Raw genomic sequence first — 25,352 nt, forward strand, 5'->3', positions numbered from 1 at the left:
CTGATTCTGCAGTGAAAAATCTTTGCACATAAATCTTTAGTCCTTGCATCTTCATTGTTTAACCAAGGTTCCTGAAAGTGAGAATGTTTTTATTGCTCTTAGTGCAGGATACTACATGGCTTTTCTGCTAGGGTATCTGCCAGTTTACAAAGAGAACAGAGTTTTTCAGAAGCTGTAGTGCTCAACCCAGAAGCTACCTCTTGGCTCCCCAAAAGGAGATGCCCACAGCTTCCTGCAGGACTCGCTTCTCTTCCTTGACCCTTCACATCTGACATTCAATTTCAGCAAAAAGTGGATGACTGTGAACGCTGCCGGGAGTTTTTCAATAAAGAAGGTCGCATAAAGGGTATGAGCTCAGCTAAGGAAGTTTTAGATGAGGACACAGATGAAGAGAAGGAGACGCTCAAGAACCAGCTGAGAGAGATGGAACTGGAGCTGGCACAGACCAAGCTACAGTTGGTGGAAGCGGAGTGTAAGATTCAGGTAACAGCCCCGGGCTAGACACCCCAGAAATGAGCTTTTCTTCCCTTTGAAACTCTGACCGTAATCCTTCTGGGAAGAAGCCCGTTACTTGTTATTTACCAATGGATGTGTAATTAGTATTTGGCTTGTCAGAAGAATTGGACTTTCTCATAATGGTCCATCAAGCTTGGAATCTCTTTGGTGGAGCAGAGACATGCTTTGAAATCACCGCTGCAGCATCAGCACCTGGGACCTTGGGTTAGTACATGACCTCACATTTCAGGCCCCATCTGATAGTTTGCTTTGAAGACTAAGATAAAGTACAGAAAGGGCTCAGCACAGTGTCTGAGGACTTCTCAAATGCCAGCTCTTTGCCCCAGCTCCCATTACTTACCTAGCTTTGTGCCTTGGGATATGTTACCTGATTGATCTGAGCCTCTGTTCCTGATGAAGAAATGGGGCTTACCTGGGAAACCTTTACCCTGCGTGGCCAGTTCCCTGAGCACCAATACAGGGCACTTGGTGGGCCCCGAGCACGGTTTGTGGAAGGGACCAAGTTCAGGTCTGGAGCTTAGGGCCTGGTCTCCCACGTCGCACACATTCACTGGGCATCTGCTCTTTGCCAGGCCCTGTTCTAGGTGCTGGGGTTGCAAAGCTAAGGCATGGCTTGTGCGACTGTCCAGGACAATCAGGAAAAGCCACCACCAAGGCAGCAGTATGTGAGCTGTGGTCAGAGAATGAACAAGGGTTGCAGCTGCACAAGAGAAAGAAAGTGAGCATTTCTGGTGGAGGGAGCGGTCGCTTAGCACCAGAGGGAGGAGAGGGCCTGGCCAGGAAGGAGTGTCAGGAAGGTAGGGGTGGAGGTGGGCTCTGAGCTGGCAGCAGAGCCTCCGGGTCCAGTCGTGAAACACTTCAAATGCTTTGCCTGAGAGTCTAGACTTCAAAGGTCTTTGCTGGAAATTAATGACGTGGTCTTTACTGGAGCGCTAGCCCTGTCTGCCCAGCGTGTAGTAGGTGGACAAGAGTGCGAGGTGCTCAGTCAGGAGGTTGTTTTAATAAACTGACTAGGCAAGAAATGAAGAGAACTTAACTAGGAAAGATCTCAGAACTCTAGGGATTCCAGATCCTTCTATGCCACTTGGAGACTGGGGGAATGAATGTCCAGAGGCCTCTCAAGAGAAAAATAGGCTGAATTCTTGTCTTGGCTCAGCTCTGGGGAGGCAGCGTCATTGACACCACAGCCTGGCATGCTCATGTACATTGTTCCTTTTGCAGGACCTGGAGCATCATTTAGGCCTTGCCCTAAATGAGGTACAGGCCGCCAAGAAGACGTGGTTTAACCGAACACTGAGCTCCATAAAGACAGCAACGGGGGTTCAAGGGAAAGAGACTTGCTGAGCAAAGTGGCTGCCTCCAGACATCTTCAGAAAACACGACACCTTTTGTTGCCTTCTTTGGCCAGATGTGTGATTCTGTGATATGTCCCAGGACCAGAATGTACCTAAGTCAGATCCATAGAAGCATGTTGGTAGGTCATTGGACCAGAGCTCATGAAGCAGGCAGCCTCGGGGGTAAGGCTCTCCTAACTACTGATGCTAACAGACCTGCTGGCTGAGTGACGGCTCTGGACATGCTCTGGGAAACCATCCTCAGGGTGAGCTCCCAGCCTCCTCCTGGTGTGGGTCACCACCTCACCCAGCCCAAGGGCTGAGTTGACATTGTCAGAGTTTGGGGATCCTTCAGGCTTTTGGTTTTTTTCTAAACCTTTAATCTTTTTTTTTTTTTTAATATACATATTATATGTATTGGTGGGAGGGTGGGCAAGGGATCAGTAACTCAAATAATTCTTATCTACTTCAGTGCCAGCATAGGGTCCTCCAGGTACACGTGGAGAAGCACTTTGTTTTAAATAGGGGTTTCCTGGTTGTAGTTGCAGCCACCTAGTTTTGTTAAACCACACGATGCACAGGTTTTGGGTTTGGCATTATTCACATTTCTGATCAATTCTATGCAACTCTCGTAGTTCCTGTTGTTCTTTAGTGTCAGCTGCCAAAACTTCACGGGGCTGGGCTGGGGACTTGACCAACGTGAGACAGGATTAATCATAACGTGGACAAATCTTATTTTGCTTCATGTGTCGCGCGCGCGCGCGTGTGTGTGTGTGTGTGTGTAAATAAATATCTTCTCCCTGTGCAACTAACTGACAGTGTTTAAATCCCAGACTAAGACTGATCTGCACAAGCTAATTCTTTGGATATCTGGGCACTTGATTTCACTCCGGGTTTGTCAAGCTCCCTTCCTCCCTGCCCTCACAAGAGCCGGGAGACGCTCCTTCACTAAAATGTTACTAGTGTTTTTGCACAACAGGTCATACAAGTGAGAAAGACACTGCACTGTGTGTGTGTGTGTGTTCTTGTAAATGCCTGTGCAAGATGTATGTGCCGAGGCCCGTCCTGCTGGCTTGCAGGTCCCTCCCCTGCTCCCTCCCAGGCTGCCTGGGCCCTGGGCCCTCCCCAGAGTGTGGCTGGGTGTGGACCTCGCTGTTCAGGTGGGCTTGCAGGTTCTCACTTCAAAACTATGGAATGGAGGTTTTAGCACCTTTAAGTAAATAAATAAATAACCTAGCCTTTTAATTTATATAGCGGTATGCTGACAGGCTGGCGCCGAAGCTCTCGTCGCCTCCGCACGCAGGGTGCAGGTAGCTGTTCTAAGAGGCACTGGTCTGTGTGTAAAGATACTTGGCTTGTTTTGTATCTCTTTTCCTGGTGGCTGTCCTAGCGCTTGCTGAAGTCATCTGTGGTAAGGGAGGTGACAAGAGGCAACCCCTCCCCCACACACCCTCCACCGCTTTGTGTCTTTCTTGTTCAGTTACCGAAACAGCTGTAAGCCCATCTACAACTAGGTGCGTGGACATTGTGCTAGGGTAGTTCCAGTGTGTCAACTTTATGAATTGAAATATAAACCAGTAAAATTGTATTACTATTCCTTTTGTTGGTTTTATTTTAACAGCATATTCATTAAATATTTTGGTACAAAGAGCATCACTTTGTAGAAACCGGTGTCATCATTATGTGCACCTGCCCCCCTCCCCCACTCCCCCACAGAGAAGATTCCCCTCTGTGCTGTCAGGCAGGTGTGGGCACCAGGCACCTCCCTACTCCTGCACTCACATGTACCAAGCAGCTCCAGCGTGCCAGCTTCCCCTCCCACGAGGCTGACGCCTGCATCTCTGTGGCTAACACTGCTTACCCTCTTCAAAATAAAGTGTTGTGGTTATGGAGTGAGGCGCTATTTGTGAAGTGGCGGGTTAGAGAAGGCCTGAGGAGTTACGAGTATAGTAAGACCTTGAAAGATGAAAGCATCTTGCCCGGGCAGAGACAGGAGGTGGAATTCCGAGCCTCAAATGTGAATATGCAGGAGAAGTACCTGGGGTCCACTTCTGCTCTGTTCAAACTTCAGGAAGAGAGGTCGGCATGGACACAGCTCATAGAAAGCTCCCTTGTGGGGCAGGGGTCCTCTCCTGCACAGAGGATGCACAGGCCACCTAGCCATCTCTGTTTACCACCTCGCCCCTTCTCTGCAGCAGGAAGAGGAGCAGCCTCCCCAGCCCTGCGGTTTCCTCCCCTCCGGGACCCCTCTGCCTCTGGCCTTAGATGGAAACGGGCTGAGACGCAGGCTGCGAAGAAGGGAAGGTGGTGAGTGGAGCCCCTGCCCAGTCTCTGTCCACTGCACTGAAGCTGGGCAAGTGCCTAGAGGGGCCTGGGCCTTGGCAGGTGCCCTGCAGAGCCCAGGACAGCAGCTCCAGGGCACATTTGGGATCCCTTTGCCATTCACAGACTGGAGAATCTACTTCTGGCCAGCGGGGGCAGGAATCCAGAAAGGCCAGCTTGCTCTAGGCTTTTCTGATCCCAAGGGTCCTGGTGTTGGGAAGTGTAGGGACTCTGCAGAAATCCTCATGTCGCAGCTGTGCCCACCCCAGAGAAAGAAGTCCATCTGCCAGTCAGCCCAGGAAACAGGAGGCCTCAGGTGATTCCAATGGGCCCTGCTCTCAGCGAGGTCCGCTCGTGCTGTGAAGACCCAGACTGAGAAACCTACTGAAACAGGTGTATGGGCTCCTGTGGGGACAGGGAGGGCTGTGTATTTGCAAGGGAGATGAAGCAGTGTGAAGCGTCTTCACCGTGACCAAGGGGTTTGCCGGGTAGAGAGGCAACAAGATGTTTAGCCGGAAGAAGCAGTGGGTAGTTAGCACTGGATAAGGTTGAGGCCACCCAGGCCAAGCAGTTTGAAGGTCAAGGGAACGACTACAGGGTTTTAGGCCAACTTGCTTTTAAAAAGTTGGGTAAGTGCCCTGGCAGTCCTTAGGAAGAAAAGTTGCAAGAAAGATTTAGTCTAAAGAGATGAAAAAAATAGGCCAGACTGGAGACAGTTCCTGGAGAGTCGTCAAAACTTGGAGGGAGGGGAGGACACACAGGGAGAGAAACGGAGCTCCTGGTGTGTGGACTCGAGACAGTCAAGGAAAACATGGCTGGGATGTACCCAGGAGCCACAGATGCTCAGGACTTGTGCCGGCAGCTCTACCATAGTGTTTCAGAGCGTCACCACTACTGACCGTCCTTTGTTGTGAGGCGCTGTCCTGCGCCTACAGCTGCTTAGCAACATCCCTCACCACGTCCCACCGGTTGGCACTAGAAAGGTCTTCACATCCCCGGGTAGAACCGTCACCCCGTGTGGTGAAGCCCCGCTCTGGCAGGTTAGCTGAAGTGAGAAGAGCGGCTGAGACCGCACAGAATGGACAGACCGCCGGGGCCAGCCGGCTGCAGGCCTAGAAGTGCCATTTGAGGAGAAACGGCCACGGAGGAAGGCTGGGCCATCTGGAGGGAAAGGAGCAAGCTCTGCATCAGAGCGAGGGCAGGACCAGAAAGGGCTCACTGGATTTGGTGAAGGGGAAGCTGCTGGTGCCCAGAGTGGGAGCAGACTCAGAGGTGGGTGGGGATACTGCCGAGGGCTGTGCAGGGGGCTAGAGCATGAGGCTTTGTGCTGGAAAACTCAGATCCTGGTTCTGATAGTGGCCGCATTTCTTCCCAGACGGTGCGTGCTCAGGGCTGCTGGAAAGGTCAGTGAAAATACACAACAGGCTGGATGGACTAAGCAGGGACCACTGAACCCCAGAGCCTTGGTGGTAATTCCCAGCGGGGAGGAGACACCTTCCTCAGTCTTGCAGGACTGCTGCCACCCCGTCTGTTCTGAATTTCCAGTGTCCGTGGCAGGAGTGAAGAAAAGAAAATCCCCAGGAGCTAAAAATAAGCTGAGAACACCACTCCCAGCTCTGACTGACCCAACTGTTGTGAAAATCTGGTTCCATGCAGCATGGAGTAAGCAGGTGACACAGGTCCCTTGTGACCTGAAGAATTCTATCCTCCTCAGTCTGGTGGACATTCAGTGTTAGAGTGCTTCCCCTGCTCAGATGGGCTTGAGTCTGACCGTGGGCCCCCTCCTGACCCTTCTGGGGAGAGGGGGTCAAAAAAGATGAAGCAGGAGCAGGGATTAGGACCACAGCAGATGGAAAGCTCAGCCTTTCCCCATCTTACAGGTGAAGAGATAGGACACACAGGTTCGCGACACAGGCCCTAGGTCTCTAACAAACACCACAGCCAGCAGGGCAGCTGTGGGTGCGTGACCTCCTAGCACTTCACTGCAGAAGGCACACATGCACACTGGTGCAGGGGGGCAAATCCAGGCTGCCAGGCTGTGACCTTGGACCCAGCACTCATCTCTCAGGTGTCCTCCTCTGTGTCCTAGGAGCTGCTGGGTGCTGTAAGCTCTTGGTTGTCTTCGTGCATACTGTTCCCTCCAGCTGTCAGATCAGGATATTCTTAGATTTGTAAGTAAAGGTGGAAGGTGGAAGGTGGAAGGCTGGCTGTGCTCGCAAGATCCTGCCCTACCAGGAGCCGCCGCCACCTCCCCCTCTTCCGGGGCCCCCAGCACGAACAGTGCGCCCACCCCCCCTTTCACCTCAACAGGCTGTCCCCTGTGCTCATGACGGGCAGGGGGGCAGGGGAGCAGTGGTGGGCCCAGGCCAGCGTGCAGGGACCCCCAGTGTCTCCGTCCACCTTGTGGTGGCACTTACCTGGTGGGCAGCAGCAGGCCCGAGGCAGATCCACTGCAGGACCCTCCCGAAGGGGGAAGAGCTTCAGTTTTGGCTACAAATTGTTGTTACCATCTAGAAGTTCTATACATTTCCCGGTGAGCCTTAGTGTCCCGATGTGTCATTTGTGGGGACTGCCAGCCCTGGGGAAAGGGTGTGAGCAGAAGACTAAGGTGTGTGAAAAGCCCCCAGTGAATTCTAAGCTTTAGAATTCAGCCCTCACTCAACACCCATGACTCACCACTTGCTAGGTCACGGTGCCAGGCTCAGATTTCAGGTTCAGTAAACTTTTTGCTCCGTTAGCAGAGAAGAAACAAAGAGTTGTTAGGGACAGTAAACAGGCCTTGGCCCCTCATGCCTTTGTGTGATAGGAAGAACCTGCTGCGTGATCTGAACCAGAGTCATAGGGACCAGGAAAACGGTCCTGCACTTGACCATTTCACAAAGTGACAGTCTTCACTTAGTCCACTGCTGTTTAAGACAGAAGCTTTTATTTTTATTCATCCAAATGGGGAGAATGCAACATGTCAGGGCATTACAGACAAACTGCAGCAGCCAGACAAGAGGATCAGTCTATGGCAAAGTCCAACATAGTCAGTGCGGAAGAGCCGCAGTGTGGGTGGTGGAGTGGAAGAGAGTCCCTTTGGATGAAGGCCAGGCATCTCTGGGCGAGGCACTGGTGACTGTCCACACATGCAGGCCGCTGCTTCAACCACGCCGAAGGTTTCACGTTCAGAGTCCTACATGGGATCATTGCCCCAGAGGGGAAGGACAAGCCGTGGTGGTTGCGTTTGCCAAGGTTTTCGACATAATACACAACATAAAGTTATTGCCAAGGACTTTGCACTGCAAATTATACTATTTACACTTGTGTATTCAGAAAGAACAGTAAATAGATACAGATAGGAATTTTAAATTGATCTCTAAAAGCTACCTAGGTCATCACCAGACCAGAGTGAGACCAAGCTACAGCCAGAAGTCCAATGTCACATGTGTAACCAACCGTGCAGTAGGGATAGGTTTTCTCCCCACAACTATACTCACTCGGCTCCTCTGTACCTCTGGAATTCCCCACCCTGGGGCTGAGGCTGAGCAGGGCCACTTACTTACTCCTTTAGGAGGGAAGCTCCTTCTCCAAAAGCCGTGGGCTCCGGTTCTAAGCTAGCTGCCTGGGGCAGGAAATGCATCCTGTAGGCCCCTCTCTGAGGGAGCTACACTGCATGGCATGCAAACCGGGGAGCATTGCCTCACTGCCCTCACCCTAGTTAGGGCTACCTCAAGGGGCTGTCCTCTCCCGAAGGTGTGGCCGGGCCCCCAGCAGCCATTCAGGCCAGCAAGCAGGCTGCTCCCTGGGTGAACGGCCTGAGCTGAGAAACACCTAGGGGAAATCCACAAGGTGAGCCTGCTGAGAGCCAGAGGAGATGAAGTCTGCCCCACGCAGGTCACCAGACAACAAGGGAGACAAACGCGGAAGACTCCCACCTCAAGCAAGTGTTCACTTTGCTTCCTCAAGCCCCTGGGAAGGAAGGGCATCGGGAGTTGGGAGCCCACACGTGAGCCAGAGACACCTGGGATTCCTGGAAGGTGCCGGAAGTAAGGCGCTCACAGGCCTTGAGGCTGCCTGTAATTAGCCTCCCTGGCTGAGTCTCTAGATATAGGCCTGCCTCTCCAAGAAAGGTAGCAAGAAACAGCAGGCCCCACACTGAGAAACCACTACAGTCAGTGAGTGAGAGAACTGGGAGATGTTGGCGTCCCCTCGACAAAGAAGGGGTGCGCTATGACCCTGCCAGCCCACAAGACGCCATGCCGCTCAGGGAGGGGAGCATCTAATGGCAGCACTCCTGACCCGACAGGATAGACAGGGCAGATGAAGTATCTGGGCAGTCAGGCCAGTCCCAGCTTGGCGGGTGGCCTCATGACCTCAGGCAGGCTGACACTGTGACCCGTATCAAGGAGGGAGCCTGTCTGGAGCACTGTGTCTTGCCAGTGACCCACCAAACCAAAACTAAGCAGTGCTCAGACTGGAGAAGTCGGGGGGGGGGGAAGGCTGGACACTTAAAATGCAACCTAACAAATCACACATGGACAAAGGTCTTCTGAGCTACCTGAAACTCCTCTGTCCCTCCCTTCATCTCCGTTAGCAACAAACGTAACTTTTCAGAACAGAAATACTTCCGTTAGAGTAAAAAAAAAAAAAAAAAAGAACCTTCTGACCATCTGTGTCCCTAAGTAGGAGTTGTGTGCTAGGAGAGGCAAGCGCCTGGGCCCCACCGCTGACAGCCTCCCTCTGAGGCCCGAGCCACAGGGCAGGATGGAGCTGCTTGAGGCACAGCCACCCCAGGTACCATCATGCCAGCCGCCCCACCTTTGTCCTTTCCTTTCCCTGAGCCACAGACCCCTCCGGCAAACACCAGGAGTGCTCCTCAGAAACATGGCGCACCGACTGTCAGAGCACGAAAGCCCCCTCAGCCCTGGCACCAAATTCCAAGAGGCACGCCCTCCCTCCACAGAAGGCAAGCCCAAGGCTGGCATCCAACAGGCCCTGGAGGCACAGCTCCCCGAGGGCTCCCGTAACCCTTGCTGGAGTCCAGCAATGACCAGACACGGCTCCCTCAGCAGGCAGCACAGTCCCCAGGTTTTCAGTGATTTCTGGGTACCACATCCTAGCACCTTCCAAGTCAACCTCCCGCACAAGGCCAGGCCCACCTGCCCAGGGCAGCACCCAACCTCTCACCTGCTGACTGGGTCTCCAGGGGACCAGGGTGCTGGCAGTCCACATGCCTCCCCATACGTGCAAGGCTGCCAGCTGGCACCACACCTCCCAGCTGCGGGGCTACAGGCACGTGCCTCGCCTCCCACCCTGTGCTTGTTGCAGGGCTTCCATGCAGCAGTCAGGCCAGATGGTCTTTCTGCAGTCCCCAAGGGCCCTTTCCCGGTAGCTCCTGTCACTGCACGTCAAGCGCACAGCCCCCTCCTCACCAGAGGAGAACATGGGCAGCTCCCAGTCCTGGGCCCTGGCATGTCACCAATGCTCAACATACAGTGGCTCCCTTCACCTGCCTAGAAACCCCAGGGTGGGGGTGGGAGGCAGGTTTGGAAAGTAGAAAGCACTATATATATTCATAACTGTTTTCATCGCCCCAACTACATTGAGCACCTTGGGGCAGGCACCACGAGTGACTCACCTCAATCTCCCCTGCACCCAACAGAAGGCCTGGCCTCCGGCGGTCTGTGATGCACCTGAGCAGTGCTGGCTTTAGCCTGTTACACACAGGCTAAAGTCGCGTGTGGCAGTCGTGTGTGGGCTTCTTGAGAGTCCCACCCATCATCTGTGCTTCTCTGAAGTCCTGTTCTGTGCACTGGTTACATGCAGACAGGAAGTGAAGCGCTCCTGCCCTGAACTCAATTCTGAAGGAAGGGGGAGCTCATTTTTACCCTCACACAAGGCCAAAATCTAACTCTGGTTTGAGACCGAATATTTAAATGATCTTTAGGACAGACAGCAAGGGAAAAAGCCTGAAAGTCAAAAAAGTGTGCTCCTGGCCCCCAAAGCCAATGGCCAGAAAAACCAACAAGTCTGGGCCTCTCCCTCCACTTGATTACCAACTCCAACCTAATTCTTGCCTTAAAAGTCTAGACAAAACCCAAGATACCATTTGTAATCACAGGTCTGGCCTTCCACAACCAGAGTGATGTTGCTAAAATGCATCTGTGCTCAGTTTACTGTCTGAACGCAACATCTCACTGGCTCCGCAGCACCCAGAGAATGAGGTCCATGCTCTAGCCTGGCCCTCGGCCCTTCCCAGGCCGGGCACAACATGCTCACATGACTGTACTGTTGTTGGTGTTCACACACCCTCCTCCAGAGCAGCTTCCTTCCTAAGGCCCTCATGATTGACACCTGAGCCTCTTCTCTCCTCGGGGCCCCATCACCTTGGACTTCCCCAAGTCCTGTTCTGCTCTGTATTTTGCTCTCACCTGTCAATGCATCCTGCCCCCTCCCAACACACACACACACACACACACACACACACTCAAAACCTGTGGTCCTTATGGGCCAGGACTGCCCTTTCCTCCTCAGCACTCACACAGGACAGATGCTCTCAGGAGGCCCTTGTGGGAAGGTAGATGAGCCAAGCAGCAGGTGGAAGAAGTTTCCAGTCATGAATAAACCAAGGGGTGAGGAGTCTCTACAGTCTAAGACAGGTTGGCAAAACAGGGCTCATTACCTACTGTGGGGTTACTGTTTTTTTAAAGTTTGTTGGACCAGGCCACATTTGCTTATGCACTGTTGTCTCTGGCTGCTCTTATGCTACCACAACTGAGCTGAGTAGCCATGAGAGTGAATGGTCCACAGAGCCTGGAAGATTTCCTGTTTGGCCCTTTCCAGAAAGTCTGTCAATACCAGGGCTAAGGCAGTGCTCCCATATATTTCCACATTATGACGCACACAGGTGGGATGTCTGGGATCCCAGCTGGTATAAAAAGACAAGGCTGCTTGTAGTTGGAGATATTTGACCCTGGGTTCCTAGCCACCCCAAAGGCTGAGGGATGGGTGTCTCAGGGCCCCTGTAACCTTTCACAGCTCTGACCTAAAGGTTCAGAACCACAGATGCCTCCTTAGCCTTAGTCCCCAACAGAGCTAGAGGTAAGAGGGGTGCAGAAACTCACCTGGATTCCTCTTGCTTCCTCCTGCCACTTGTTCAGTATGAAACAGGTGGCAGGCCTGAGCTAGACACAGAAATCTTACATGGTGTTTCTGCCCTCTTTCAAGTACTCTGTAAAGCCAGTCTGCAACTTCCCACAGCTAAACACCATGTTTTATAGATGCTGACTCCAGTGAGCTCCAGACCTGGCCCAGGTAAAGAAATCAAAACACTTCTTTAAAAGAAAAAAAAAAAAAAATAGAAGAAGAAGAAGAAGTCCACTGTACGAATTAACACCCAGTACCCGTCACTCCCCTTGACTGGCAAACCCAGCAGAGCAGACGTGTGAAAACTGGGGAAGGGAAGATGCTGACCCAGGAGCCTGCAAACCTCTCTCCACTGTCAAAGAGATACTTCCCAAAGAGCACAAGAGGGCTCATAACCCCATGCCAAGGAGGACTTGGGCCACCAAACCCCCATTTCCCAGCCTCTCCATCATTCCTTCCTGCCCAGCCTCCCTCACCTTCCCCATCTTGGCCCCAAGTGCCACTGTCCTCTCAGTTGACCTCCTGAACGGAGGCCTGGGAGACAGACGTGCTTGGGCGGGTCCCCGGCTACCCTTAATGAGTGTGTGGTTCCCTGGCCCCCTACTGGGTGCCATCAGGTCCACCCTCCCGCTCAGTCCAGGTGAGGAGCTTGGCCTATGAAGAGACACACCATTCTTGCATCTGTAGCAGCCTCTGCCTCCTGCCTCACGTCCTTCCCCATCCAGCTATCTAAATCAACCCTCTAGGATTCTCTCACCATTTTGGAAGAGGATAATCACTGAAGGGCACAATACCCAGGGTTTTCCCCCAAACGACTCCAAATTACACATCCCATTTGCCACTTCACCCTTCTGACCATCCCAGTTCCTATCAGCAAGTAACTTTGTGCTGCTCCACGAGGCTGTGCCCCTGCTGTGCACACCCTGTGCTGCCGCCCCCCACCTTCTTGGAAGCTCTCCTCACGACCCTCCCAGCAGACTCCCATCCAGCCCCTGGATCAGTCTCAAGGGAAGCCTTTGCCACTCCTGTCAGAGCCGCTCAGGTTCTCAGCCTCCTCACAGGCCTAGGTCCTGCACTGAGTGTGGGGCCTGCCAGAGTTAAAGACAACTGATCTGTTCAAGCCCCTGAGCACCTCCTCCCTCTTCCTGTGCATCCTATCTTGGTTGGCAGTTTTACCTTCTACTCAGTTGTCTAAGCTGAAAATCTGATATTTTCTCCAGCTGTTCCTTCCACACAGAGCCTGGTAAATATCAGTAGGTGACAGTGAAGGTTTCTCAATGAATCCATATTCCCAAGAGGGTAGAAACGGTCTTGGTAGTGTCTGCAAACACATCAGTGTTCTGACCAAATGTGATACCCCATGGCAGAAACTCCTCTGCACTATGCACAAACATTTGGCTTGCTTAAACACTCCTGGTACCAAGGGCCTCCTTTCTCATCACAGCAAATCTCCCAGGGGCAGCCCTGTCATCATGGGAGGCACACATTAGCCCAAATTGCCCAACTGGCTTCCTATAACTACCTTTACCCTTCTGGAGCCACACACAAGTAAATGTAACCCTTTAAAATAGCTAATGGGTAGGTCCATGATCTTCCCAGGTCTCTCCTTCACTAGCCTCAATGAATCTCATTTTGAGGGGCTTTCAGCTTCCCAGAGTTCCCCAGGTGCCACCTTCCAGAGGTTTCTCACCTCCTAAATGTCCACAATACTTCCTTTACTATAGCCTCTAAAGACATGAGGGGGGTTAGAACATTGAGCAACTTCTGAGACCACCTCCATAATGGAAGGGTCCAATAAGATCCCAGCATCAGAGCACTCAGGGCAATGTGCCATTGTGAGGGCGACCCCTTTGGTTGGAGCGCACAATGACAGGCCTAGGCAGGGACAGACAACAGAGGGCAGCCAAAACATGGATGAAGCCAAATATAAAAAGTATACTTCTAACAGCACACCACACCCCCACCAACCCTTGGGGAGGTCTCTCCAACAGCAATCACTGGTTTGCACTTGATTACAGAGTTCTGTTACAGTCCAAAGAGATGGTGTGGAAATACCCAGCTGTGCAGGTGGCAAGAGCAGCAATGTAACAGGCTGCCCCGGCCCCAGGCTAACCAGTCCATCCTCCCCCCCTACCCCCCCCCCCCCCCCCCCCGCCCAGGGGTGAGCTCACCAAAGGTTTTCCAAAAGAGCCAGACAAAGACTAATAAACCTGACATCTGGATTTTTTCCCACATGGTGGGTGGGGGTGGGGGAGGGAAGGGGATCCTTGGTTTTTGCTTATTTTGTTTCAAACCACCCAGAAGTGTGGAGGAAAGGTACGCGGAATGCATCCCAGAGCAGAGGGGTGACCAGGCAGGCGGACGCGGGCTGCACACAGGGCTATCAGGACGCTATCAGGACAGGTGGCACAGCCACTGGCTGTTTAATTTGGGCCAAATCACTGTGGCTAAGCCTCCATTTCCTTAGCTGTAAAAGGAGATCATTTCTAGGTCTAATTCAAATCTCATCCCTAAGAAAGGACTTCTGTTAACTCCAAAAACAGTGGAAGGTATGTTATTTCTTCTGTGTGGTTATGAACTCACTTATTAGGAGCTACAATGTTTTACCACAAACAAGCTGGGTGATTTGGAGGGGTGATTTGGATGAGGTCACCATCCTCATCTGCACAGTGGGAGTAAGAGCTGCGTGCTGCAACTTCACCAAACTGTAGGGGCGGGGCGGGGACAGACAGCTGCCAGCCAGTGTCGCTCTCCTCACATGCAAGTCACTGGCCTGGAACTCATGCGGCCGAGTTAAAACAGTGCCTTCCTCCTACTCTACTCCAGCATCTCGGCAGCTGGCGCAGAGACAACGGCCAACTGCCAAGGGCCCTGAGGGACGGCTGTCCTTCCCTGGATGGGATTCTGCTTCCATCCCCAAGCAGAGACCCAGGGGGCAGTTCGTCAGCAAAGGAGCTGCTGACCTGGTTTGCAGGGAGACTCTGACAAGTCAGCAGGGTGGCTCACAGGCAGTAATTCAGAGACCTCAAAGCCACCCCAGCAGGGCTCTCCAAGCACAGCCCAACCTAGAGGGCTGCCTGCTTCCTCTAGGCTGGCAGCCTGTCCTGAAGCCCAGTCCAGGGAGAGTCCTGATGACTGGAACAGGCCACTGCAATGTGCCACTGCCCCCGCTCTGCTTAGCACCGGGACATCCTCCGCACACTTCAAACCTGGGCTGCCATCCCTCCAGGTCCCTCTTCCTTCTACCCCGTGAGTCAAAACCTCGCCAGGCTTTAGAGTCTGGCTCAAATCTTCTAAGGCATCCCCATCACCAATCTCAGGCCAGACAGAGCCTAGCCTCAGAAAGCATCAGCTAAATGGAAGCACAGACCTCAAATTCTCAAACAAGCTTGAAATACAAGAACTTCCTTTGTTCACACAGCCACACCTTAGTCTTCTAGCCTATCTTCCCAGTTTGTTAAACAATCTTATCCAATTGGTCTAACAGAAAATAGCCCTATTTTTAAGAGGCCAGGATATTTGGTCAAGACCAACCTCAAGTCAGAGAACCTGGCTTCCACAGGAAACCTGTGAACCCAGACCCAGGGAGGGGAGGCCCAGCTGGGCCCAGCCCACTGCCTGTGCACATCCTTCCTGCCATGTGGCACTCCTCACCTTCGTCCAGACGGCACCCACAGGTGCATGCTATGGTGGAAAGAGGCTTTGGAATCGAACAGAGTGGGGCTTCATTCCTAACTCTAGCGCTTAACTCTGAGCCTCAGTCTCTTATCTTTAAAAGAAGACCATCACCACCGAGAAGGTTGTTGGAGAAGAATGCCTGAGTACCTGGCCCACACAAGAGAGCAATTTGAGCATTTCTTCCTTTTCTCTTTTTTCTTCTGTTCCTCCTCCTTCAATCTACTGCCCACAGCCCAAAATAGCTTAAACCTACAGCTACTATTGAATTCATTACCTGAAACATTCAGCTGACATGTAAATGCAGAGACCATTCATCCCAACCTTACAGAAGATCAAGGCAGGCAAATCTAGAAGTCTGAGAGACAGGCCCTGAGGCAGTGCAGCCAGAAGCACTGAGGAGGAGGCAGGAAGAGGGGAGACATGCTAATCAGTCTCCCCTGAGCTGTCGGGGCAGATAGCAGCAATCTTCACAAGACCACACCCCCCCCTCCCCCCCCAGCAGAGGCAGCACAGTTTGCAGAAATGGCAAAGTTCTGCAAAGAAGAACCAAGACTCAGCTTAGAAGGACGAAGGAATTCAGATATTAAAATGGGCTGGTCGGGATCCCTGGGTGGCGCAGCCGTTTGGCACCTGCCTTTGGCCCAGGGCGCGATCCTGGAGACCCGGGATCGAATCCCACGTCGGGCTCCCGGTGCATGGAGCCTGCTTCTCCCTCTGCCTGTGTCTCTGCCTCTCTCTCTCTCTCTCTGACTATCACAAATAAAAAAAAATTTTAAAAAAATAAAATAAAATAAAATAAAATGGGCTGGTCAAGGGCAAGGGGCAGGCAAGGGGGGGAGGGGCAAAAAGAGAAAAGGCCTCCTTCAAGCCTGACTCTGTGAGACGCCCATCCCACCACCAATCACAGCTGTGGGATGGGGTAACTGCTGTCAGAACTTTATACAAACAGCTCTTTGCTTTGGGGCTACAGCAAGAGAGTAGGTCTTTGGAGTTTCCCCTGGAGGCAGGGCTGTCCCTCCTCTCACTTTCCCATTGCAAACAATAAAGATTCCTGGGACCTTTAAAAGAGGGGGAAAAACAAGCCTCTTGACTATAATGCAAATCTATCTTATTTGCCTTTAAAGGTAATGCTCAATCCCTGTCTAGAGTTTTTATAAATTTAGAGCATCACAGAACTCAATCTATAACCCCCACCTAGCGGACCACCTGCCAGGACAGGGATACACTCGCCCACTCTTCCTCAGCACAGAAAGGAACAGGAAGCTGTATATTCAACCAAGGGACCCGGTCTCACCAAAAGGAAAAAAAAAAAAAACTTTCCTTTTGCTGAAAAGAAAAAGAAATGGATGGGCAGGCCGAGGTGTTTTTTCTAAGATTAACACACAGAGGAGGCCTCATGTGGTGATGAGTGCTGATTTGTTCCAAAGTTTTGAAGGAAACTGGAAGACAGAAGCTGCAGGAATGCTATGCAGAGAAGCATCCGAGTCAGTGGCCTTCAATGCATGCTACCCAGGCTCCTCTTTCTGTGGTTTATAATAACTCGCTTTCTACTGCCAAATACTGGTGGTGAGCTCTGGATGTTGGATTCCAGGGCTAGCTGTAATCACTCACCTCTTTTTTATTAATGCACTGGTAGGAAAGTTGGAATCAGCAGCCTGATATTCTAAGCTCAGCCCTTTTGAAGTTCTAAGCACATTTAAATCCCAAAGCAAGTATTTACGAATCCCTGGCAGCAGACTGGCCAATGATTTCACCCCCACAGCAGAAACACAAGCTTTTTCAGCCAGTAGAGGCCTGTCACCACCTCTCCACACTACCTCTCTCACCAAGTGTTTTGCTTTGGGCTTCCTGTTTAGACCCCAGTTGCTAGGAGTCCTCTCGCAAAGTATGGGAGCACCCCAAACCTGTAAGTACCACTGACCCAATGCAGCTTCCCCTGAGCAGACCATGCACTCGCTTCTTGGCTACCTGGCAGCAGTCTTGCTGCCTCCTTCACACACCTTCTGTCACTTCAGCCAACTGTGGTAGGAGCTGTCAACATTTACTGAGTACTTACTGTGCACCAGGCACTCAAAAAAGCACTTTAAGTATATTAACTCATCTAATTCCCAAGCCCCAGGGGAATTTGCTGGAGGGAGAGAAATACTTTGGCCCAGATTCCCACATGGTTTCCATTCCCTATTTCTAGCTGTGCTGTAAAGCTTACATAACCTAATCTGTACTGTGGAGCTATTTTTTTTTTTTTAAATCTCCAAAGATCACTGCTTCAAGTATCAATGGAAGCTGTTAGCTCCTACCTAAAATGATAATGTGGGAAAGGATATCTATTCTTACAACTAACTCAAGTTGAATTCCTGACTTAAAACAGTCTTTCTGGAAGAGGGAATGAAGTAGGGAAGAGACTCATTCTTACATAACTACTAGCTTGTGCTCTATTAGTTACTGCAAGAGAGAAATATCAATACTGAAACTCATCTCTCCAGTAGGTACTTTCTTAACTGTGGTTGTCATTCATTTACCACCTTTCTCCCTTCCAGGTCTCGGAGTGACACTGAGAAACTGATGGTCACTACATGGCATCAGATCATTGTAGTTTGCAAGGCAAATACAGCAGAACCTTTCTGGTTCTGAGGACTTTACAGAGACCCCACCCTCACTCCCCAGGATGCACTGGCCAGTGCTGAGTGGGTGGTGGTACAGGAGGCCCATTCACAGAGCAGGTTGTTTTCTGCTTTAGGAACTCTCAATTGCTAGAAATCTAACTGCTGGGGGCAGGGGTGGGGTGCACCTGCAAATCTTAGTTCATTCCCCTAACTCACAACTGAAGATTTGCCTCCACTGCAGTTATTAAAGAAATCTAATAAACAGGTAAGTTATAATTAAGGATTGATTATAAGGATAAAATCCCTCTTACTTGTCATTGAAAACATGTGGCCAGTGGTTTTTTTTTTTTTTTTTTTTTTTCGTGGCCAGTGTTTAAAGCAACCACTCTGGTCTTCATTATACTATAAAAACTGCTTATAAAGGAGTGGAATATTTGTTCTTCATTTCATTCCACTCACTTACTTGGAGAGAGGTCCATGAACATAAACCAGAGTTAGTTTCAGGCTCTCAAAACTGCCAGGGAAGTACTTAAAATGAGAATTTCCAAATGATGGCTATTTTATTATCAGAGGGCCTATATTATTGTCTATAAATAAACTACTAACCAAGTTAATTATCTTTTGACATTGCTAATGCATCATTTGTCTCCTAAGCTATGATATTTATAATCAGCCCAATTCCACCAACAATTAGACTCTCAGACTTGAAATGTTTTCACTGGGCAGAGCCTCTGTTTCACTAGTACCCAGAGAAGGACCTGGCACATAATGGGCACTTGGTTGCTCGATGAGGACTGGAATGTGCGTAGTACTAGTCAGCTAGACCTCATACAACCTTTTTATAGATGCCAAAGCCACCTTCACCGTACATACAGATTCTGTATGGGAAAAAACGTTGTTCCAGCAACCTTCAAAATTAGTAATAAAAAGAAAACTGCTTCTTAGAGACATATAAAACATAAAATTCATTTTAATCTCTATATATCATATACGGCCTCAGCACAGAACATCTAACACATATGAAATGTATTGATGGAACACACTAAATCAAGCAAACCCTTACTAAAATATTTGGCCTAACCCTCACATCTTTTAAATGAATTCCATGATGGTTGGGTAAGATGGGAAATAATCATCTAGCTACCTAACCTGGAAAAGACAGATGAATTACCTTAGGTCTATTTGGTCTCTGCAGACTGGGTATTTACCATTCTGAGTCTTGCCAAAGTTGGTTCTGCAAATAGCTTAATTACATATTTTTCCATAGTTACCTTAATATTTTGGGGTTTTTTTCATTTTCTATTGCTTTTTCTTTTTATGGCTTCTTGCTGCTGTTGTATTAGGGCGTACAACACAGATCAGAAATTTTCATTTCTCAGAGAAGTTTCTCCCCTTGAGAAATTGGCACTTTGATCCTCTGCTTGTGTAACAGCTACATATATAAATGGATCCTACCAGCACTGTTACCAATCTTGCTGCTTATGAAATTCTAGCACTTTGGCCAAAAGAATGCCCTGACGTTAAAGTCTTCTCAGGTGAACTTTTCCCACCACCAAATTCTTTTATTCAAACAGGTCCGTGTGTGTAATTCACATATATGTAATATCATAAGTTTCTACATACATATACACATTTAACTTGTAAAAGTGAAATGTCTCTCTTGAATAAAAAGTAATTACAAGGGTATTAAAACAAATACTGAAAATTACTATTTTACATTTAGATCATAAAAATTTTAAAGGTAATATGATGACATAAGACCTAAGAGAGATCAAATACATCCTGTATGATTGTCATAAATGCACGTTGTGTTTGACTTTTAGTTAGTTTTCTCTTTAATCAGAAAATAAAAGAGCTTACCTTTGTTTACTGAGACCACAGCTTACAGTCACTAGATCTCAGCCTATTTTATACAAGTGATATGGCTACGAAGGTCCGAGGAGAACGAGAATAAAGTGAGATAAACGTGCTGAAAACTGCTTAAAAGTATTAACCTGAAATACACAGAGGGTCCAACACCAGTTTTAAAAATACATTAACGAGGTATTCCCAGCTCTTCAATTAATAACGGTGACTGACTGATTCATAATTTTCACACATTCACCCAAATTTTAAAAAAAGAAGGAAAGGCTAATAGCAGAAAAATCTATCAGTGGTTTGTTCCCAGGTTAACGATTTCAGAGAGACTACAAATGACTTGGGACTCCTTGCTGCACGCACCATGCACTGCATCTAGTCAGCATGAGGTATGTTGGGAATCTGTTGGACCAATTACCTTGCACAAGAGAGGGGGTGCTCCTGCAACCGGAAGGGACCCAAGCTGCAGGCCACATCCCTGATTGGGCACCAACCCCCATGCAAAGAATATGGCTTCAAGGAGGACCCCTATCTCTGAGAAATTATAATAGCGCTAACTGACGCAGTCAGGAATGCAACTACCCAATTTATGTGCTACAAAAGTTTAAAAACTGTCAGGAGATAGCACAGCTCACATACTGAAGTTCTACACTGGTCTGTAAACTCCCTGACAAGAGACTACGCTAGGAGGGGTTAAGTACAGATATTGCTAGGTTTCCAAAGGAAAAGTTTTAAAACAGACACCGTGGCTTTGAATAAAGTATTGCTCTTCTTTAAAATGCTCAGTCATTGCTTTCCAAAAGAAGGTGTCAGAGTGGTGTATCTGATAGCTGGAAAGCCTCAGGGGGTCACAATGCTCTTAAGACCAAAACAGAAATTGCCATTTCAAGCCAGACAACCTGATGGTTCTAGAAGTCAGAGAAGAAATCTTGAGGGCCCAAGTGAATAATAAGTGGCGCGACGCTCAGAGGCTGGCAATAGGGGCTGTCAATGAAAAAACCGCCTACAGTGGAGAAAAGAGCAGAGAAGCAACACTTGGTGTTAATGTCACAGAATTTGGTGAAGCCAAGAGCTTCATTTATATTTCTCTGCTCTTTCAGCTGTAAGTGGAATTTTCATTACAAAATGAAGGGGTGGGAAGGGCAGAAGGGGGGAGGGGGACACTTAATTCATTACAAAATTTAAACAGTTGAACTTGCATGGTTACCACTTCTAACAAAGGACTTGACAGCTCAATTATTTTAAGTAAAGCAGAGAAATGTAAAAGTTTGCAGCAACTGGGCAGGTTTACAACATGGTTAGTAACTTCCAACAAACAACAAAATTAAAAAAAAAAAAAAGACTTGGTAGAAACCATTTGAAATGACTGCCATCATGTTGGAAAACAGCACAGCTCCCTTTTCACCATCATAGAGGGGTTAAATTATGAAGCTGAGTCAGCTACTTCAAAGAATTTTCTAAAGAGAAATCTCCAGGGAGATTCCAACTTGGAATGCAAATTTGACAATCAATTTCAAATAACAATCTGGCTGCAGCTGCCAATTAATAGTATTCCAAACACAGAGAGGACTATTGTAAATATTGAATTAATAAAAACTGGACATTACCAGCCATGCTTTTTCTTCTCAGTGATGGCTCTGTTTCATCCATAGGTCAGCAAAATGAATCAATGAAACATGACAACTCCCAGCTGCAATGGGCCCTCTGGTTTATGTCTAGCCACTAATGCACAGGATGAGAATGGTAAGTTCACAGCTATTTCTAGCAAGTGATGAGGTTTTATTAAAGTATCACCCACCACTAATAAAGACTAAAGGTCAAGGAGCAGAAGCAACAAGCCACTGTATAATAAATCCACATCTGAGAAATGACACTAATAACATTTGTTTTAAGTTGCCTATCTCATTCTCATTTAGTGGTCCCAAAGAAATATGGTACATAAATTTGCCTTATTTTGTGAAGCCCATTCTCACTGATGGGCACTATTTGGCTCTGAGAAACAGAATTTAAGAGGAAAGAAAGAAGCTAATTTGTACTAAAAACAAACATTTTTAAGACACAGAAACTTATAAATATCAACACGGGACCACACTGGTGCCTTCATGGGGGTGAATACCTTAATGAAACCATTACCTTCTAGTAATATCAGAGGCTCTCCAAACAAGGCGAGAATGCAGGGGAAGGCTCAGGTCTGCACCCTTTACAGGACAGCACAACGTTACCGACTGATCATTTTTCACCAGCTTAATCAGATAAATTTTAAGAAAAACTTAAAAATAAATGCTGACCCATGGCTGAAACCTGTCACTTTTCACAGCAGCACTCAACAAGAACTGGGACAATTGAAGAGCAAGTATTTATGGGGACCCTGTTGCTGCTTTAGATTCTGATGTAATTGAAGAGGAAAAGAGACCTTTCAATGAATCCCAGAAAAATCGCTAATCTTCTATCTGCATGAAAAAAGCCAGGGAAGTGAACACAGTATCTTACAGAGTGAAGAAGGCCACAAGAACAAGAGAGGGTGATTGATTGATTAATTTATTCTCTTTTAAAACTTGGAAATTAGGAAACTAAATTAATCACATTCCTCCTTGCCCATCTCTGGGTAGTGCCATCATTTTAATAAGCAATGCTCCAATAACAGAACATACCTTTATCATGGGAATGCCCTTGTCCAGCTGTACAAAGGGCTTACAAAGTAAATAGACTGGCTTGAACTAACAATTGCCTTTTGCTTTGTTTTAGCAGTTTCCTTACAAATCAATGGGTTTCTAGGGCTAACTGATTAGTTTTCAATCCTTATAATTTGATACCAAAACATATCAAAAATAATAAGCTAAAACAATATTCAAACCCATATTTTATTGGCTTTAATTACACACTTCAATATTTACAAAGTTAAAGTTTAAAAGAAAAGTCTCTATTGTATTAAAAAAAATAACTACAGCCCAAATTCAAGTGCCCTGGGGCAAATACATATCAATCAGAGCTAAGAATCAGTGACTGCATCAGGAACCAGGCAGTACTCTGTGTTACAACAAAGCAGTTTATTTGTGATCAGTGTTTGAGACTCTATACATCCTTCACAAATTTTACATAATCTGATACTCCTCTTAAAACTTAAACTTTGAACTGCTAGACTTATTTCCCTAGAACAGAAGGGCTGGTATAAGTTATTTTCCGGAAATGAGGTACCGTTTCACAGAACTAGTTTCTTTTTTGTTGGTTTTCAAGTTTTAGAGAACTAAATTTGCATTTGTTAAAATCAAAAAGTAGGAAAGATGTTCTTTACAAATAATTTTGATCAAGTATGTGTTCAAAGAAAGCAGGATAAAAAGGCTTTTTCTCTAACATTCTGTATTGTACTGTATTTGTTGTTCAATAGGAATTAGCTTCTGTCATTTGCTAAAAGAATGAGTAGTGGGGAACAGGATATGTTGGGAATTTCATAACGGGCAACAGAACCATTCTCTTGGGTAAACCTACAGAGAAAAGAAACGGAGAGGACTCCAAATAAGTTTAATAATCCAATAAAAATTTCAGGTAAAAAAATATCTTACAGAAATCATTGATCATTAACCTTTTCCAGATTAGTCAGTCAACATGAACCATTTTGGAGGAGACCCACAAACCTCTCACAGATCTCCTATTTTGAAATTGCTAACATTTTGATAGTATTTTTAAATTAAGATGGCTGTATCACAGGATGAATGATATTCAGAAAGCAATTTCATTTGTGTGAGTGGCCATGAATTCTAAAGATCAAAAGCAATGCTACTGATTAATATTCTAAAGGGACTCTAGGAATCCATAATCATTCTCAATTTGGCACATTGTGTATTATAAGAAAAACAGGGATGACTGTCAAGACCCAAAGCACAGCTCTCTGTGCAGGTCTCAGCTCCTCAGAAAGAAGCTCCAACTGGAGCTGTGACCAGGTATTTGTCTTCTTAATGGCTACTACTGGTATTGGCATGGCAAATCTGGAAAGATTAACTACTTTCTTAATTTTGTAATGAACGAGTTCTTGTGGCCTCACAAACTTCTGCATACTCAAGCATGATTTGAAATCTGCTCTATCTCTATTCTAGTATTTAACCTATGGAGAAATCACAAAGCAGCAACAGCAGGTATTCAAGAGCACCAGATGATCAGAGGGAAATTACCCCACATGCAACAGCTTTACAAAGGCCAAAAGACATATTTACCTTACAGCCAAAATAAAGCATTGTTTTAGTAGGTTGGCATCACAGTAACATTTAAAAACCAAATCTTTTATGTGAAAAATGGGGGCATCAAATTTCACCAGCTTTGGAAGTCAGTTATATGGCACATGGAAGAGAAGAGCCTTCTGAATGAGGGCTCAGAGGCCGCAAGGTGAAAGTATAATGTTAGAGGAAAGGGAGGAACAAGAGAGAAAAATTAAAGATTGAGGAAAAACATGAATGCAGCTTAAAACCTAAAGAGAAAACTGAGCTCTAGTAAACCTATACTAAAGAACGTGAGACTTAACTATGTCTGAAAGAAAGACACAGAATTAACAATCTGCCCTAGAAGGCAGATGCTTTGGCGCTCACACAAGACATACTACAATGGGACTAGTGAGTCAAAATGTACTTGTATCAACTGCCCAGACCTAATTCACAGGAGAGATGAGGTGGTCAGGATATCCAGAAGTTGACTGCATGGTAAAGGCAAATGGCCAAAACAAAAGGAGCTAGAGAATTTGAATTTATAAGAAATTCTCAGTGAAAACAGTTTTTCGAATGCATTCTCAGTTCCTAAGTACCCCACATCCGAGAATCTGGGAAATCTGGGGAAGCCCTGAGCAAACCTGACCATTCCAGAGGAGACATTCAGGTCAAGGATGAAACCCCAGACGTGGCACTTTGCCATAGAGAAGACTCACCCCAAATGTTTGACCCTTGCAGTTTCTCCACATCTTTCCAGTCTATCTTAATGGGGAAAGTGGTAAAACAGTTCACTTTCTACTTATTTTTTACAGTTATGAAATCAAATGAAGCTTCCATTTAGCAGTGTCTTAAGGACCCATCATTTTCATCTGAACAAAAATGGAAAAGCTGATGCATGAAGAGAGAAAGCATAATGAAGGGTCCTGAGGCTCGTGTGGAGGACTAATGCCACAAGTACTAGGATATTCAAAGTCCTTCCCCGCTATGCACATGCACGCCCAGCCCAGGGTCACACCAATACACACTCACACGTGCACACACATGCTCTTTTCTTCTCCAATGGCAAATATCCTGCAGATGGCTGACCTATAACATGTAGCGCCTGAGTTAGGGAAAATGTCTAAAAGGGCATATCACTGACTCCAAACCTACTGCCTCCATTGCCACATAAACCTCATTCAAAAGTTATCCAAAGGGCCACTGAGGTTCATTTCTGCAGATGCTTTTATTTTTTATTTTTGGAGGGAGAGGAGACACTCCTAGGATTTTATAACATGTACCACAGACTTTGTGCAGTAAGCACTTTAGTAACACTGCTGGTGACACCCCATCGCCACGCTAGGGCCCATTTATGTCACCTCTAAGGCAAAATTTATGGAAAAAGATGATGGCTACAAATTTGAAGTGAACATTTCCTAACCCTAACTCAAGTCACCTAGACAGTTTCAAGCCAGAAACTTCAATGCAGCCATGTAACCGGCAAGCAGCTGAGCTGGAAACCGGATATGGCCCTTCAGTAGCCTTTGAATGGAGTATAAGTTGGCTGTAAGAAGAACTACTTAAAATATTTAATTTCAGTATGTTCAGAAACAGGCAATTAGAACAAGCAGTCCTTCAATCAGGCAAAGCAGAGAGAAGAGCAACTCCAACCAAACCAAGAACCACAAGGTTGTGGCGTTTTCAAAGGGAATTTAAGTTGGGTCACTAGAATGAATAGGTCT

At 47.6% G+C, this 25,352-nt stretch overlaps 2 protein-coding genes and 1 long non-coding RNA gene across 22 annotated transcripts in view; 2 read left to right on the forward strand and 1 right to left on the reverse strand.

Moving 5' to 3' along the window:
• The window catches only part of RABGAP1 (RAB GTPase activating protein 1), a 167,569-nt gene extending 164,066 nt beyond the window's left edge, over positions 1-3,503 (forward strand). For 8 of the 11 annotated variants that reach the window (XM_077850553.1, XM_077850558.1, XM_077850555.1 and 5 more), the window contains 2 exons: positions 286-483; positions 1,738-3,503. In XM_077850553.1, coding sequence (XP_077706679.1) covers positions 286-483; positions 1,738-1,860 — 321 coding nt within the window. In that variant the 3' untranslated portion in view covers positions 1,861-3,503. Of the gene's footprint in view, positions 1-285; positions 484-615; positions 721-1,088; positions 1,235-1,737 lie in introns of all 11 variants that reach the window. The other 3 variants (XR_013353715.1, XR_013353716.1, XR_013353717.1) reach the window with 3 other exon arrangements.
• Positions 3,504-7,076: 3,573 nt separating this feature from the next.
• Positions 7,077-25,352, reverse strand: part of STRBP (spermatid perinuclear RNA binding protein) — a 148,377-nt gene continuing 130,101 nt past the window's right edge. For 4 of the 9 annotated variants that reach the window (XM_077850564.1, XM_077850562.1, XM_077850566.1 and 1 more), the window contains one exon: positions 20,017-20,441. In XM_077850564.1, the coding sequence (XP_077706690.1) occupies positions 20,347-20,441 (95 nt within the window). In that variant the 3' untranslated portion in view covers positions 20,017-20,346. Of the gene's footprint in view, positions 7,348-11,278; positions 11,460-12,476; positions 12,622-19,441; positions 19,576-20,016; positions 20,442-21,958; positions 22,921-25,352 lie in introns of those variants that run through there. The other 5 variants (XR_013353720.1, XR_013353719.1, XR_013353718.1 and 2 more) reach the window with 5 other exon arrangements.
• On the forward strand, positions 20,603-25,002 carry LOC144285480 (uncharacterized). 2 transcript variants are annotated; one of them, XR_013353729.1, is made up of 3 exons: positions 20,603-21,181; positions 21,756-21,959; positions 24,444-25,002. It is a non-coding gene; the product is annotated as an uncharacterized LOC144285480 (long non-coding RNA). The 2 variants fall into 2 exon arrangements; XR_013353728.1 differs by having other exon boundaries at positions 21,756-25,002.

Source organism: Canis aureus, chromosome 16 (genome assembly GCF_053574225.1).
Source record: "Canis aureus isolate CA01 chromosome 16, VMU_Caureus_v.1.0, whole genome shotgun sequence".
In the NCBI taxonomy this organism is placed as follows: Eukaryota; Metazoa; Chordata; class Mammalia; order Carnivora; family Canidae; genus Canis; species Canis aureus.